General features: G+C 42.3%; 1 protein-coding gene across 5 annotated transcripts in view; it reads right to left on the reverse strand.

Annotated features, from left to right (window-relative positions):
* Positions 1–9,938: 9,938 nt before the first annotated feature.
* The window catches only part of LPIN3 (lipin 3), a 159,729-nt gene continuing 154,180 nt past the window's right edge, over positions 9,939–15,487 (reverse strand). For all 5 annotated transcript variants that reach the window (XM_029612227.1, XM_029612228.1, XM_029612229.1 and 2 more), the window contains exon 20: positions 9,939–11,183. In XM_029612227.1, the coding sequence (XP_029468087.1) occupies positions 11,030–11,183 (154 nt within the window). In that variant the 3' untranslated portion in view covers positions 9,939–11,029. The remainder of the gene's footprint in view (positions 11,184–15,487) is intronic.

Here is a 15,487-nt window from a genome sequence, read left to right on the forward strand (position 1 = left end):
TTGCTTATATTGAGGTGTATACTGTGGGCCCTGACTCAAGGGGTTCTTGTTCCATAGGCACACGAAAGGAGAAAGCCTTTGGTGTATTGAGCCAGGACTAGTTATGGTCTTTCAACTACAGAGAAAACCCATTAGCTTGCAACAATAATTAATGGAAGGACAGATAAGATAAATGACTCTCCTATTGACCAGTAATAAAAAAAAAAACAAAAACACTGCAACATAACATTCAACTATAAATAAAGCCATGATTGTGTCAGAATAAAAATCAGGAAATCGTTGCAAAATGTGTTTATAAACATGAGAGACAAATGTTTTGGTTGGGATTGTTTTTATATGTACATGTTCAGCTCCAGGTAATGCATAACTTGTGCACTGAGCATAGTGATGCATGTTTATATATTGCATTCACCCGCAAGAAACAGAAAACTCTGGACACTTTCAGAAATGTAGTCCCAGAAAGGGGATCTATTAGCAGTACTGGCTGCTGATTGCCCTTTCCCATTGCTCTTAACAAGATATGATGCACTCTGCAGCTAGAGACATGGTAAATTCATAGCAGCACCTCTGCAGGATCTATCATACATAGGTAACTAAAAGTGAGTCAGAGTGCGGGCACCATTTTCATTTATTTTTTAGCCCAACTTTCCAATTTAATGGTCAAGGCAGCTAACAGCATTATCTGTAAGTCAGCTAGAATGCGAGCCTTCCCTAAAGAGCTTACAATCTAAATAGGTACCTGAGGCAATGGATATCCAAGGTCACAAGGATATCAGTGGGAGGCAGTGGTTTCCTGGGTTCTCATCCCACTGCCGTAACCAACAGGACATGCCTTCTACTCCAGAGAAATAAGGGATCTGAAGCTCAGCATGTGTTCCGTCTGCGTGGGGGCGAACGACCCCAGTCTTATCGTTTGCACAGTGACTTATCAAGATTATGCACACATAATGCGGTCAGTAATGATTTTCTTCCAGGTCACACAGTTACTGACCTGGAACCTTTTTTTAGAAAGTAAAAGGCACTCTGCTGCCTACAGTAGTTATCTGAAAGGGATCATTCCAGATAATGGGAATTTCATCAATTTCTCTGCCCAGAGGACGTTTGGCCCCTTTTTTGCTGCTGTAAACAGAAGTAGAGGAAATCTACTGTTGAGCCCTAGCTGCATCTGTAAACGACTGGGTTTTTAAGCAAGACAGGATGAAAGTGACGTGTTTGGTTGTGATGCCTACAAGCGCCACATTTTAGATAATAGACATTTTTCCACATAACAGCACACAGGCCAGAGTCCAGGATTATTTTTTCCAGATAATAGGAGTTTTTGGATAATGGCACTTCAGATAAAAGGTGCTCTAAAATATATATATACACACACACACATGCATATATATGTAAATATATTTATACAAGCAATAAATATTCAGGGAACACTTTTGTATCTGTTTAACTTAAAAGGGTGAAAAGCTGCCAAAAAGTTTCTAAAATAACTGGCAAAAACATTCATAATATTTTTAACTGTTCGTGTGCCTGCAACATGTTATTCAAAAATACATATTGTGAAATGTATTTTCCTAAATTATTAAACTGAATGAAGAAGTTGTATGAATGCTCAACACCATCTCATCCCAAATAACAGAAATAGTGGAGAAAATAGAATACACATTTTTTTTAAATAAATAAAATAAATATATTCAAAGTAATACTGGCCATGTGCTTGTAGAACCTAGGAAGCCAAATCACATGGTGAAGAGTTTTGCCTCTCTCTCTCTCTCTCTTTCCCTTCCCCCTTGCTTTTCACGGTTTGCTGTCCAAATAAGAGTGGGAAAAATATGACTTTCCACCATTGCACTCCCACCAGTGGGCTGCTGGCCTTCCTTTTCCCTATATACTGTACGTTACCACTGGCCTTGAGTCAGCGGCTGCAGATTGGGCTGTTGTGCGCATACCGTGATTAGGAATGAACCGCACTCGTAAGCCAGGGTATGTTGGATGGGTTCCCAGTGTCTCAGATTTACTTGCACTGTGCCAAAGAGAGCTTCTTCCTTCTGCAACTCATCTTCCTGTCTGAAGTTACTATTGTCATGCTTCGCTAGTGAGAATGAGGAGGAAAGGAGGTCACAGGCCATCTTCCTACCTTATTCTCAGCCTTCCATTTTGAGCTACGCGTCTACCGTGGTGGCAAATGGGTTTATCTTGGACAATAAATGCACGAGCTGTCTGGGACTATGCAAGGACCTTTCACACACTTAACATATTTTTATTGAAAAGAAAGTATCTGTTTGTGTGCGATTGGATATCACGTTGCCAGTCCCAAGGTTATATGTTGACTTTCCTTATTGAATCTGGCTGTAACTAGTGGTGGAGGAGCACACAATGTGCCTTGTTGCTATGATGTTAAAGATTGGCCTCACCGGAAAAATAACAATATCGGGTGGATCTGAGCTGCAGCCGGGCTGGACCACATAACAAGAATACTGCGTGGAGATAAAACAGAGATGATATCAGTGGAGAAGATCCAAGGAGGCAGGGAGGGAAAAGAGCTCAGCCACTTCAAAACAGAAATTAAAAAGGCCCTTTTCACGTGTGATAGCATGCTGGGGGCGGAGCTGGGGCGGCGAGGGGAGGAGTTGGGGCAGACTTGGCAATGTCTTCACTGGTGGCGATAAGGTTAGTAACCTTATCGTCACCAGTAGCGCGCTGAATAGCACCACCTTTCATGGTGGTGCTATTTTGTGCAAAAGCCAGCAGCGAAGACACCGCGGTGGTGCGATGGCTGCTGGCATTCGCAGGCCCGCCCCCTCCCCCCTCCTGCCCCCCCGTTTTCACAGGATTCATCATTCTGCGATAGAATGATGAATCCAGGCCTTTGTTATTTAGCCATTGGTGTATTTCCTATATATGAAAAAATGAAATTTGTCTGATAATGTTTCTTTCCTTTATTTCTGCCACACCAGTCCAGAACTGTTGTGTTTGTCCCTCTTCCAGCCCATGGAGGCAGAGCACTTCTTTTTTAATGATGTTACTAGTACTACATATGCTGTGTGCCAAAGCAGTCAAGACCAGTAAACTTCTGTCAAAGCTGATATATAATAGTATTGAATCGATCATTAAAACATCTTTTTTTTTTAACTTAGAAAGTCTAGAAAGAAATTCACAACTTTCCTTTAGATTTTTTTTAAATTTTAGGGTGATGTTCTGGACTGGCATAGCAGAAATAAAGGAAAGAAAAAAAAATTAAACTTAGCTGACAATTTTCTTTCCTTTATTTCTGCTATACCGGTCCAGGATGCTTGGGAAGCACCAAAGCCCATCCACATTGGGTGGGAAGATGTTAGTCCTGCATTCAAGATACTTGCCCCATAGTTAGCATCTTCCTTATGAAAACATCCAACCTATAATGTCTTGAAAATATATGTAAAGAGGACTACCTAGCTGCTTTACAAGTGTCAGCTGGACTTACAGCACTTAATTCTGCCCAAGATGAGGACTGTGCCCTTAAAAAGAGGAGGTGTTTAATACTTCCGGTACTTTTCTTCCTTTTATAAGATACAGTATATTGAGGAAATTGTCTCTTTTAGCCACCTTTCTTATTATTAGCTTGGATGCTGCTTCCTCTTTGCGCGGCCCTCCAAACAAAATAGTCTCTCCATTCTGGGAAATGCATTGGTCACCTCCCAGTATTTAATTATTATTCATCTTACTTCTAGTAACTTTAAAGATTTGTCCTTCCTTTGCCGTTTGACTTTTGCAAATGCTGATAAAATAATGGCATGATTTAAATGGAAAATTGTTATTACCTTTAGCAAAAAGGAAGGTACCACTGCTATTCTTATAGAATCTTTGTTTATGTGTAAAAAGGGATCTCTACCTGAGAAAATGCCTGTATTTCAGATAATCACTTTGCTGAAGTGATAACTATTAAAAGGACTGCTTTCAAAGTTAAGACCTTTGATGGCAATAGGCTTTAGGGGCTTTTAGAACTAAATTCAGATTCCACTGTGGTACCACCACTCTCAAAGGAGGGTGGATCTCCATTACTCCCTTTAGAAAATGAGCAACATTAGGATATTGCAGCTATTTGAACCTTCAGGGAATGAAGTGCTAAACCTTTGTCCAATCCTCTGCAAAATGGCTAAAATATCGGATATCTGAGATTGACACGGTGAGATGGAGGAAACTTTACAAAAAGCTTCAAAGCATCGCCAAGCAGATATACAAATTAAAGAAGTTGCTTGCTTTTGTGCTTTTAATGTGGTAGATATCACTGAGCGTGAATAAGCATTCTTAACTAAGTTTTTCCTCTTAAGAGCCAAATACTGTAAGATAAAAAGGAGATGGGTCTTCCATCAATATTGGTCTCTGGCGCAATAGTCCTGAAACTCCTGGAAAATGTAGTGGGCTGTCCACTGTTAACCTCTTTAAATCTGCATATTGTAGTCTCCTCGGCCAATCTGGAGCCTCTGGAACCACTTGAGCATTCTCTTTCTCGTCTTTTCTTAGTACGTGGCTTCTCAGGGGCCATGGAGGGAAGACACATGATAAATCAGTCTTTGGCCATGTTTGTACTAATGCATCAATTCCTTGAGTGTGGCTTCTTTGCTGGAGTGGTGAAAGGTGATGCCATGAATGTCATATGGCATATTGCCAACCTGGGCAGTATCTTCTGAAGTCTAAGTATTGGCCCCATGATCAGAAGGGTCTAAAAGATGTCTTCTGGTAGCTGTTGTCTCTCCCAAACTTTTTAGTAGCTTCTCTAGTTCTTCACGATATAACATCTAGCCCTTAAAAGGTCATTTACAGAGGCAAACCTTTGACCAAGAATCTGCTGCCCGATATCTAAGCTGTAGGCGTCATCTTGCACCTACTGCTAAAGCAAGAGACCATGAGCTAAGCCATTTGCCAGATAAACCTCTGTTGACTCTAGTCTAGCTGTCTCTTCTCCTTGTGGGAGCTGTTGAATCCAGCCTAGCTTAAACAGATTGCTCCTTGAATAGTGGAGCTATTGGAAGAAAAACATGCCTCATTATTAACTTTAATTTTTTATCTTGAGGGTCTCACAAAGATACCTCTCCCTCAATTGGAACGGTCATTTTCCTGGACACAGCTGATATCATTGCAGCCACTTTTGGTATTTGGAATAAAGCGCTCTTGCACATCAGTTGGAAGTGGATATAACTTTGAAAAATGTGCTTTAAACCTGAATCTGGTTACACCCAGGCAGATAAAACCATTTCAATTTTGAAATGGAGAAGGAAGGAATGTGGAAAGTTTTCAGTTATCCTTATAGAGAGCTCGTCGGAGTTTCTTCTGTCCTTCTTCCTGTCACTCTGAGTGCATAAATGATCTGTGTTATAAAATACGATTCCCGCGCGCACATGCACGCCGGATTTTATTATCCGCGCACATGTGCAGGCGGGTGGCCCCTTGCATGATCGGGCCTTTGCCCAGTTCCCTCCCAGTCCACTCCAATTAAGGAACGGACTGGGAGGGAACTTTCTTATACCCCTACTTACCCTTCCTCGCTTTTCTCCTCTCCTCTCCTCCCCCTAGCCTCTACCTAGCTGCTCAAATGTTGTTTTTCACCTTACTGCTCCTTTGGAACAGAAGTAACTTCGGTGCACTGGCCCAGAGTCGGCCTCCGCCAAGACCCTGCCCCCCCCTCCCCCCCCCCCCGGCCTGCCCCTGTTCGTTGGCCCGGCACTTCTGTGCATACCGGGGGTTACGCGCGTGGCTGGGCATTTCTAAAATGTGCTCGGCGTGCGCACGGCCCAGCCACGTGCGTAACCCCCAGATTTTACACACCAACGCGTTGAAAATTTGGGGGTAAGGGCCTGATTTACTAAGGCCTTCTGCCATTTTGTGTCTATGAGAAAATTGCTTAGTAAATGAGGCTCTTAGATTGCTTTGCTGAAGGAAGTGGCTGGTAATCAGACTGCCACTCTGATTCAGATAATCGAGTTTACTCAAACTTATTTCCTTTGTGCAGTGCACAGAATGCCTGATGTAAACATTTTGAAAACTTTAGGTGAATAAGAGGAGGGTACAGGAGAGACTCTCTAGCCTGCTTAGAGACACACACACACACACACACACACACACACACACACACACACACACACACACGCTGGATTCTGTCAAAAAGCATATACAGGGGCAGGTGTTGTTAAGGCAAAAGGTTAGATACTATAGCGTTAAGCTCATCAGAAATCTCAATAGTTAAATAATATTCTGTATTTTTATCCACTTGATGCTTGAAACTGGAATTTTCTGATTGTCAAAATACATTACCAGTAAGGACCTGATTTTTCCATGGGCAGAAAGTGGAAGAAAAGCCTTAGAAAATCAGACCCCAAATGGTGGAAACTGAAGTCCTGTAGGCTACAAAAGGTTAAAGGTTTTAAGCCAAAAAAATTGACCAGATATGAGCCAGAAGTCTCAGAACAGCCATGCCTAGCCAGATGGGATCATTTTCTGTGATAACTCTGAAACACCAGAGACACTTTTAACAGATTTCTTATTCTGTATTTACAGAACGGCCAGAAATCCTATGTAATAAACGCATGGCATGCATCACCAAAGTACCACAATATTTGTTCACTTTACTCACGTAATGGGTTACTTACAACTATGACCTCAAAACCCATCTGTGGGGGGAAGAGGTTATTACAGTGTCTCTCACACCCGTCATTCCTCAGCACTAGCAGTAAACTCTTCTGCAAAATGAGTGATGGGATTAAGAGCAGAGTGCGTTGGGCTTTTCAAGCAAATTGCTACAAAAGTTATGTCATAGTGCCCCTGACCTATAAATTATAACAAATAGAATAAACCTTAGGGGGGGAAAACGCAGAGACTAGACAACTGGTATCTTTACATTTCTGGGTAGAGTGGGATGGGCCTTTGAAAAGCCAGAATGGAGAGAGCGCATGCAGTGCCGCTGGCTCTTCTATTCATGAAAGTGTAATAGAAGATTGGTAGGATGCTGCCCTGCAAATGACGGGGCCTTGCAGAACCAATCACCATTTTCCCCCAATAAGGGTATTTACTGTCTGTGATGTTCCTTGTCAAACATTCTGCAGCAATTTGCGCTGGTTGACGCATCATACTTTCAATGCTGTAAATCAATAGTAATTATAAACCAAGAAATTCTTGCAAGGAAAAAGTATGTTTTTTGCTTTCTGTAAGGAATATCTCTCGCTTTGCTGGAAATAAAATACTTGATGTTTTGACATTTTCTTATGAAAACTGCCTATCCCAGATGGATCCCTCTCAGCTCTAGGAGGAGTTTAGCTTGTACAGAAATAAAGATTAAGAAACAAAAAAAAAATATAGGTGATGTCTTTTTATTGGACTAACCTAAAGCACTTCTGGACTAGCTTTCATCAGATCCAAACAAAATTAGCAGGTAAAGGTAGACAACTATGGCCTGGATTTATCCAAATGCACTAAATTTCACATGCGATAGGAAAAGGGGTGTGTTTTATGGTAATAGGCAATTTATTGCAATTTGCGCTAATACCTATGTGAAGTGCTATCGCAAATTGTGATAACTTTTTCACACTTTGCAATAAGTGCCAGAATTGATGTATTTCCTACATACAACCACTGGGGGGGACCATGTTTAGGAGAAAGAGAACGAACAGCCATAATGCCCTCACGCTAGATAGGTATTTATATCTCTATGGGAGGCCCACCTAGTAACTCGAGGTGAGGTTTAGGTATTAGTGTAGGGGTTAGGGGCCACTTTGACATTCAAAGTGAGACATAAGAACAGAACACAGTGCTCTCTTGTGAAGATCTGATGACCTTCGGAGTGAGGAAACTCGCCCAAAGCTAGGTTGAGAGAACATTGCACAAATCTCATCTTTGGGTGAGTTTCCTCACTCCGAAGGTCATCAGATCTTCACAAGAGAGCACTGTCAAAGTGGCCCCTAACCCCTACACTACTACCTAAACCTCACCTCGAGTAGCTAGGTGGGCCTCCCATAGAGATATAAATACCTATCTAGGGTCAGGGCATTATAGCTAGTCTCTCTCTCTCCCCCCCCCCCCCCCCCCAGGAGGGCTCAGCCAGCTCTCCAGGAGCTTAAACCACTCAAAACAAAATTCACATTACAGCTGTGCCACTTGGCCAAAATTCACACCCCAATCTCCTCCCCTTTTTCTCATTTGCATCGCACTAAACATTATGGTGCTTTTGCATGCCTTAAGGCATTTTCATAAATGACACCCTATGTTTGAATATATATGTGCGAATCACAGATTATTTTACAATGTTAGTGGGCGAGAGGGGGTTTAGCAGGGTGATAAGGTGACAGAGGTAGTGAATTACACATCTCAAATCTCTCCTAAATCCTTTTATGCTTAGTGATATGATCAAACCAACATAAAAAGGACTTTCAGAGATTTGAGATTTTTCACTGCTACCTGTCACTTTATCACCCTGCTCATCTCCCCCCTATTCTCCCAACCCTTCCCATCACCATAGTAATGTAATCTGTGATTTAGGTATGTAGTCAAACATATGCTGGTAAAGGCAGAGGATGATGTCCAACTAATATGAGTGAATCAGAATTAAGCTTGCAGCTGGGTCTGTCTGACAGGCTGCAAGTACAGCAAGAACTAAAAGTCCTAGCAAAATCTCAGACACTCCTATAGCCAGGTCTGTATTGAAGGCTCCCTAGGAGGCTGGAGTTTTAGGCAACAGCTGTGTGTTTTGACAAGGAAAGGGAGGGCTGCTGGGTGTGAATGAAAGAGGATCTTGCATACGATGGTGGCAAGCTAAGGAGAAAGATAGCATAAGAACATGCCATACTGGGTCAGACCAAGGGTCCATCAAGCCCAGCATCCTGTCCTGGATGAGAAGTGATATCTTAAAGGTGGTGGCAGCTGGATCATCTCCTTAGATGTGTGGGAGACAGATAACTGGTCAGACTAGATGGGTTGGGTGGTCTTTTTCTGTCATCCTCTACTACTTTTAGACTAATCAGTCTTAATGTAAAATTTTATGAACCCAGTAATTCATTCAGGGGTGTGGTCTTGTTTTGTATAACTGACTGTAATTAGAAACTGTAAAACATGATGTACTGATAAACTATATTTCATTCAACATCCTGTACACAAGCTGAAGAATATTTTTTAAAATTATTTTAGGGGAGAATGTGGTACCTCCTATATCAATTGAGCTTCTCAATATTTTCAGAGAATGCTCACAATTGAGTATGCATGGCTAAAAGTGCTAAGCACCAGTCTGTTTGTTGATTGTGTGACTGGATCAACCTTGATTTTAATCATTGGTATCCACATTCTATAGTTTACATTTTTTTCTTTTTGTTTTTTAAATTTTTTACAAGAGATGAGGCACTTATCGTTTATGTAGTGTGGTTGTGACAGCTTTTGACAACACCGGCCTGACCGGTGAATAGCACTTGTGCAAGCCATGTATACTCAATTGTGAGCATTCTCTGAAAATATTGAGAAGTTCAATTGATATATGAGGTACCACATTTTCCCCTAAAATAATTTAAAAAAATATTCTTCAGCTTGTGTACATGATGTTGAATGAAATATAATATATATTATTTTGTATAACAGCAAACAAGACTAAAAAAGCTGAATTTGTCCATAATATACTACTTTACTCCTAAGTAAGACGCCTTTTGTGAACAATTATGAACTAATTCAAATGTTTCATTCCTGTTTACTTAATCTGGCCCTTCTTTTTCTGGATTATTTTGTGGGTTTTGGGATTTCCATAAGCTTTTCTTCAGCCAGTTGCTCCTGTTTTCTCCTTTCCTTTCTGGTTTGACCTGGGAGTAGCTTCCTGCATTCTGCACTTCTTATTGCTAACAGCACATGAGAAAAGGTAAAGGATCTCTGCTAATTCAGGTTCTCTGTTATCCTGGAAAGCAGATGGGTCAAAGCGTTTAAATAAAGACAAATGCTTTTAAAAAAAAAAAATCTCTTTTATTCCTGCACAGCACGTTGACATGTACAGCAATGCTTTTGACGTCAAAAGTCCCGAACGTGTTAAGTGAAAGATCCAATCAGGAACCGTCTCCTCTAACTGCAATCTGAACTAGAGGCAAACGGAAACGGACTGACCTGGCCCCATGACTTTGAGCTCTCTCTCTGAGTCAGGAAATACTTCAGGACCACAACAAGTGTAGGGTGCTAGGAAGTCAGCAACTATTAACCTAAAGGCGGAAGATACATTATACTGCAGTGCAGACACGTAAAAAAGAAGAAACTGGCCTTGCAATGTACAGACACATTTAATAGATATATAAATGATATATATATATATACACTATATTTTAAAAGATCCTGTTAAGGCACAGAGGTAGGGGTAGGGAGATTTGTTCATAGACAAACTTGTGAAAATTGGCCGCACATATTTAGTCATCTTTCTGTGCTATTGTGCTGGAAGTTATAGCTGTTTTGTTGTTCTTTGAGTTGCAGAGAAAAAGATAGGCAATCAAAGAAGATGTTACTGAAGGGCGGGAGGGTGCCCGGGGGCTCAGCTGACTGGAGCGCTGGGACTCTCACGGGCAGCTGCTTGCTGCTGATCCTGGAGCCCAGCTCTCATTTTCGGCCTCCTAGAAACGGTGGACATGAGCTGAGAGGTTCCCAGCGTTCAACACTTGCATAGGATGTCAGCACATGGTGAAGTGGGATAGGGGGGGGGGGGGGATAACTTTCAACATTAAATGACAATTTTCTCTTACTTTCCATTGAGGACCCATCCACAGTGCATGAAAATCTTCACCTCAAAATATCAAATAAGAGATCTAACTAAAAAACCCCAGTTTACAATGAAATACATTATCTTTTACATAGTAACCAATCATGCGTGTGTGTATTTTATGCAAGAACTTTGTTTCCCCATTTTCCTTAATCCAACATTTTTCAGTCCAGGACCTGTTTGCAGCGTAAACATCTAGAATAGCCAAAGGGGGAGACAGCACTAGCACCAGAGGTGACCGAGTGGCTTCACTGTCCTGGGGCATGCTGCTTGGACCTAGACTCTCTGTTTCTAAAGGATGTCTGCTATGTCCTCTGTAGAAAGGCTGGGGATGGGATGCTTCCAGAAGTTAAAGTTGCTGAACTCTGGTTTGAGCAAGGCAAATGGTGAACTTTGATTTAGTGGAGGGAAGATCAGCTCCACTAATTCACTGAGCCTGCTGTAGCTGCAACAGAAAGAGAGAAATAAAAAAAGGTGAGCAGAGAAATTTAAACTTCCTTTTTAATTTCCTTTCCTTTATTCCTGCTCTACCAATCCAGAACATTTGGATTATGTTCCCCTTCCAGTAGATGGAGGCTCAGCACATTTTCCGTACGGAAAAACGATTCGCGACAGGAGATCGCTCCCGGACCCCAGCTGGACCCCCAGGGCCTTTTGGCCAGCTTGGGGGGGCCTCCTGACCCCCACAAGACTTGCCAAAAGTCCAGCGGGGGTCCGGAACGACCTCCTGCAGTCAAATCGTGTTGTCTATGGCCGGCGCCATTTTGCGCAAAATGGCGGCGCAAATGGCCGGCCGTAGACAACACGATTCGACTGCAGGAGGTCGTTCCGGACCCCCGCTGGACTTTTGGCAAGTCTTGTGGGGGTCAGGAGGCCCCCCCAAGCTGGCCAAAAGTCCCTGGGGGTCCGGGAGCGATCTCCTGCCGCGAATCGTTTTTCTGTACGGAAAAACCAAAGGTAGCGCCGGCGCCATTTCTACAAGCACCGGAGGTCCGAGAGTAAAAGATCACACCGGGACCCTTCCTCTGGACCCCAGGTAATTTAAGGCATTTTGGGGGGGTTTTAGGGTTGTTTTAGTGTGCCGGTTTTCCCGCCCTCCCCCTTCCCCCGATTTACGATTTTTTGACGATAAATCGGGGGAATTGTTATTGTATCGCGGCTCTAACGATTTTTGACGATTTAAAATATATCGGACGATATTTTAAATCGTCAAAAAACGATTCACATCCCTAGTTGGTTTTAAATTTCGTAAATGGCAAGGGCTATCCATTGCTCCTACCATGTAACAGGGGCCAACCAATGGCACCGATAGTCCCTGTCACATGGTAAGGGCAAAGGGCCATCAGCGCCATTTTGATTAGTGGCAGCCAACGGCTCGAGAGTGAGAAATCACTCCCGGGACCCCACTGGACCACCAGGGACTTTCGGTAAGTTTTAGGGGGGGGGGGGGGCAGGAGGGTTGCAATTAATTAAATTTGAAGGGTTGGGGTGGGTTTGGGGTTTGTTTGTTTTTTAATGTGTCCTTTCTCCCCCGCCCCCAAAAACAATAAGAAAACCACACGAAATTTCATGGATTTTCTTATCGTTTCGGCACCCCCCCAAAACGCGACGAAATAAGAAATATCGTCTCTTTTTCCTATTTAGTCACAAACGAATGCACATCCCTATTTCTCATGATCTTCTTGGATGGGAATCAGAAAATATGCCTCTGATAAGGCTAGTGAAATTATAAATTCACCCTGCTGTACAGACAAAATGACTGAAGGCAGAGTCCCCATATGGCAACATGGTATGCATAGACTTCTGTTTACTCCCATTAGATCTAGTATTGATCTGGATGTTCTGTCTTTGTGGAATCATGAAATATAAAGAATAGCATCCTCTTCTTTGCTCTTTAAATGAATAGGGCATATTACCTTCAACATCAACAGCTTCTTTAGTGTGGTTTTAACTGCCAGGTTTTTTTTTTTTTTGTGGGCCTTCTATGTGGTGAGATCATTTAAGTTTCCTGAATTCAGTTTCCTAATTCCAATGCATATCCCTTCTGACCCATTGGTCTGAGTTTATCTGGATCCACTGTTAAGAACATAAGAACATAAGAAATTGCCATGCTGGGTCAGACCAAGGGTCCATCAAGCCCAGCATCCTGTTTCCAACAGTGGCCAATCCAGGCCATAAGAACCTGGCAAGTACCCAAACACTAAGAAGATCCCATGCTACTGATGCAATTAATAGCAGTGGCTATTCCCTATCTTGGTAAAGCTGTTGAAGTCGACTGCCTATCAGCTGCAAAGTCTGGATCTGCAAACCTTCATTGGGATGAACATATTGTTCCTGATGAACTTGCTGCTTTCAGGCCTTGATTTTCTTGCTCCTTAGGGTTGCCAACTGGCTCCAGATTTTCAGGACAGGTTGATCCAGTCCTGGTTGTACTCCCCTGCATGCAGGTGCTTAAGGTCTTGATTTTCTTAGGGAATGCAATAGGTAATTCAGAATAAGTCCCAGCATGCAATGGGGTAAAACCAGGACTGGATCAAACTGTGCTGAAAATCTGGAGCCAGTTGACAACCCTAGCCCATGTCCTCCTTTTTGTTTTCTGAGATTCTAAGTGATGAAATCACTTGTGAAATTAATGCTGCAATGTCAGAAGAGTCTAAATATGGTATGAGCTTCTCCTTCAAACTGGATTTCCCCTTCCTCAATAGAGTCACAGCTGCTCCCTTCATATGTATCCTTATAATCCAAAAATGGACGCTAAGGGTGCTGTTCTGTATCGTATGTGCTGGAATCTCAGAAAATGTTCCTTCACCAGGCTTCTGTAAAGCGCAAAAAGCCTAGCGGAGGAATCTGAAAAATTCTGGGGATGATTGCTCCAGTAGTGAGCAAGCTAGTATCCAAATCTGAATGCAATGCATAATTGACCTCACGAGTTAAAACTGGAAGGTCAGAATTTTAGTTCCTATTTGCCTATGCCGTGCTGAAAAGCACTTGGTTTGTTTTCTGAATGGCCACCATCCCATCATCAACAGCTGTCTTGCTCTCTCCAACTACTCTCTCTTCAGTGCAGTGTATAAATGGAGGACTTGTCCCATCCTCTGAAGCCCCTCACTTATTTGAGCTGTTTTTGCCACTTGTTCTGAGTCATTTTCATCATGGAAGCATGTCACACAGAGCGAGAGAGAGAGAGAGACTGTTGCACAAGAGACAGCAGGGCTTCATGCTGACATTAGTACCTTATTAAACTAAGGGGGGCTTTCAAGGTTCAATAGTCCCTCTCATGGGAATAACCAATAAGCAGTCACGGTCAATCAAAACTCATTCACAGACTTACCTCTGCCATCAGGGGGAAAAAACCACTTTTTTAAAGAGAAAAATAAAGAGGGAATAGAAGGGGAGACAGTACAACCACACTCCCCAAATTCATCCTCTATATCCATATATGGTAGCTCATTGGATTGTAAAAGAACTGTACCACCAGGTTCTGGAATAATTTTTAGTCTTTTTGGGGGTTGGCTTTTAAAATTGCATATTCTAATCCTTCCCCAGGATTCTGTAACACAAAAAATGCCTGGTGAAGAATGTTGAAAAACTCTAATGCAACTTGACTGGTGATAAGAAACCTTTTATTACTTCCTATTCCCATAATATGCTCATTTTCTGGCATTAAAATTAGAAGATTGAGATTTTTCAGTGTCTGCTGCTGTGCGGTGCTGTGAACGGCACAAGCTGCTTTCAAATTGGCTGCCGTTCCAGTTACACAGGCTGCCTCAGTTTCCTCCATTGCTTTTGGGTAGGGCTGTAAATTCATTATTTGTATTTGTGGGTCCAGAGTGATTTTCATATTTGCCTGTTTTGATTTTGAGAGGTTTTCTGAGAGGCAAGCTGAGCATTGTGTGCTGTTCGCAGCCACAGATTATCTGCACCTGCATGTAATACAGTGGCGGCTTCGCTCTGACATTAGGATTTCATAAATTTATAGCAAGAGAATTTTTAAATAGCTCCTTTCTTAGGGAAAAATCAGACAGCATTTACTCTGATATATTTTGATTCCTCCCTTGTGAATACTAACTTCTCTCAAATACTCTCTCTCTTTTTTATGGCTTAGAGAGAAAAAAACAGGGAGGGACGGCTTGAAGGGGTGCCAGCACTTTCTTAGAGGGTCCTCCATCTTAAATAATAGCTCAAATCTCCTCTTAGGCTCTACCAACACCTCTTGTTGAACTGAGAGCAATGAATTAAGGGCTCACCACTCTGAAATATTTCAGATGCCTGTCCCACAGACAGCCAGCTGAGAAAGTGCAGCATTAACTGCAAGTTATACATTTTTTTAAATTAATCTTTAAAGAATAGGTTAATTGACAAATAAAAACCTGCTGCACCACCAGTACTGTTCCATCTGCTGGGGGCAGAGAACACCGGCTTTAACTCTTACTGCACATCTTATAAGTAGTGATGTACTCTGCCTCCATGTGCTGGAGGGGCAACATAGCTGGAAAACGCTGGTCTGCGGTAGCAGGATGAGAAGGAAGTGTCAGGGCTTACTGACACTTCCTTCTCATCCTGCTACCGCAGAGCCGAGGTTAATCTATCTTGTACGATGTGTATTCTACGGATACAAATTAAGGAGAAATTAAGAGTTACCTGATATTTCCTTTCCTTTCCTTCCGCTACACCAGTCAAGAACCTGTGGGTTCAGTCCCCTCATCCAGCAATTGGAGGCAGAGGGGTTTTTTTTTCTTTTTTTGATGA

Source organism: Rhinatrema bivittatum, chromosome 8 (assembly GCF_901001135.1).
Source record: "Rhinatrema bivittatum chromosome 8, aRhiBiv1.1, whole genome shotgun sequence".
Taxonomy (NCBI): Eukaryota; Metazoa; Chordata; class Amphibia; order Gymnophiona; family Rhinatrematidae; genus Rhinatrema; species Rhinatrema bivittatum.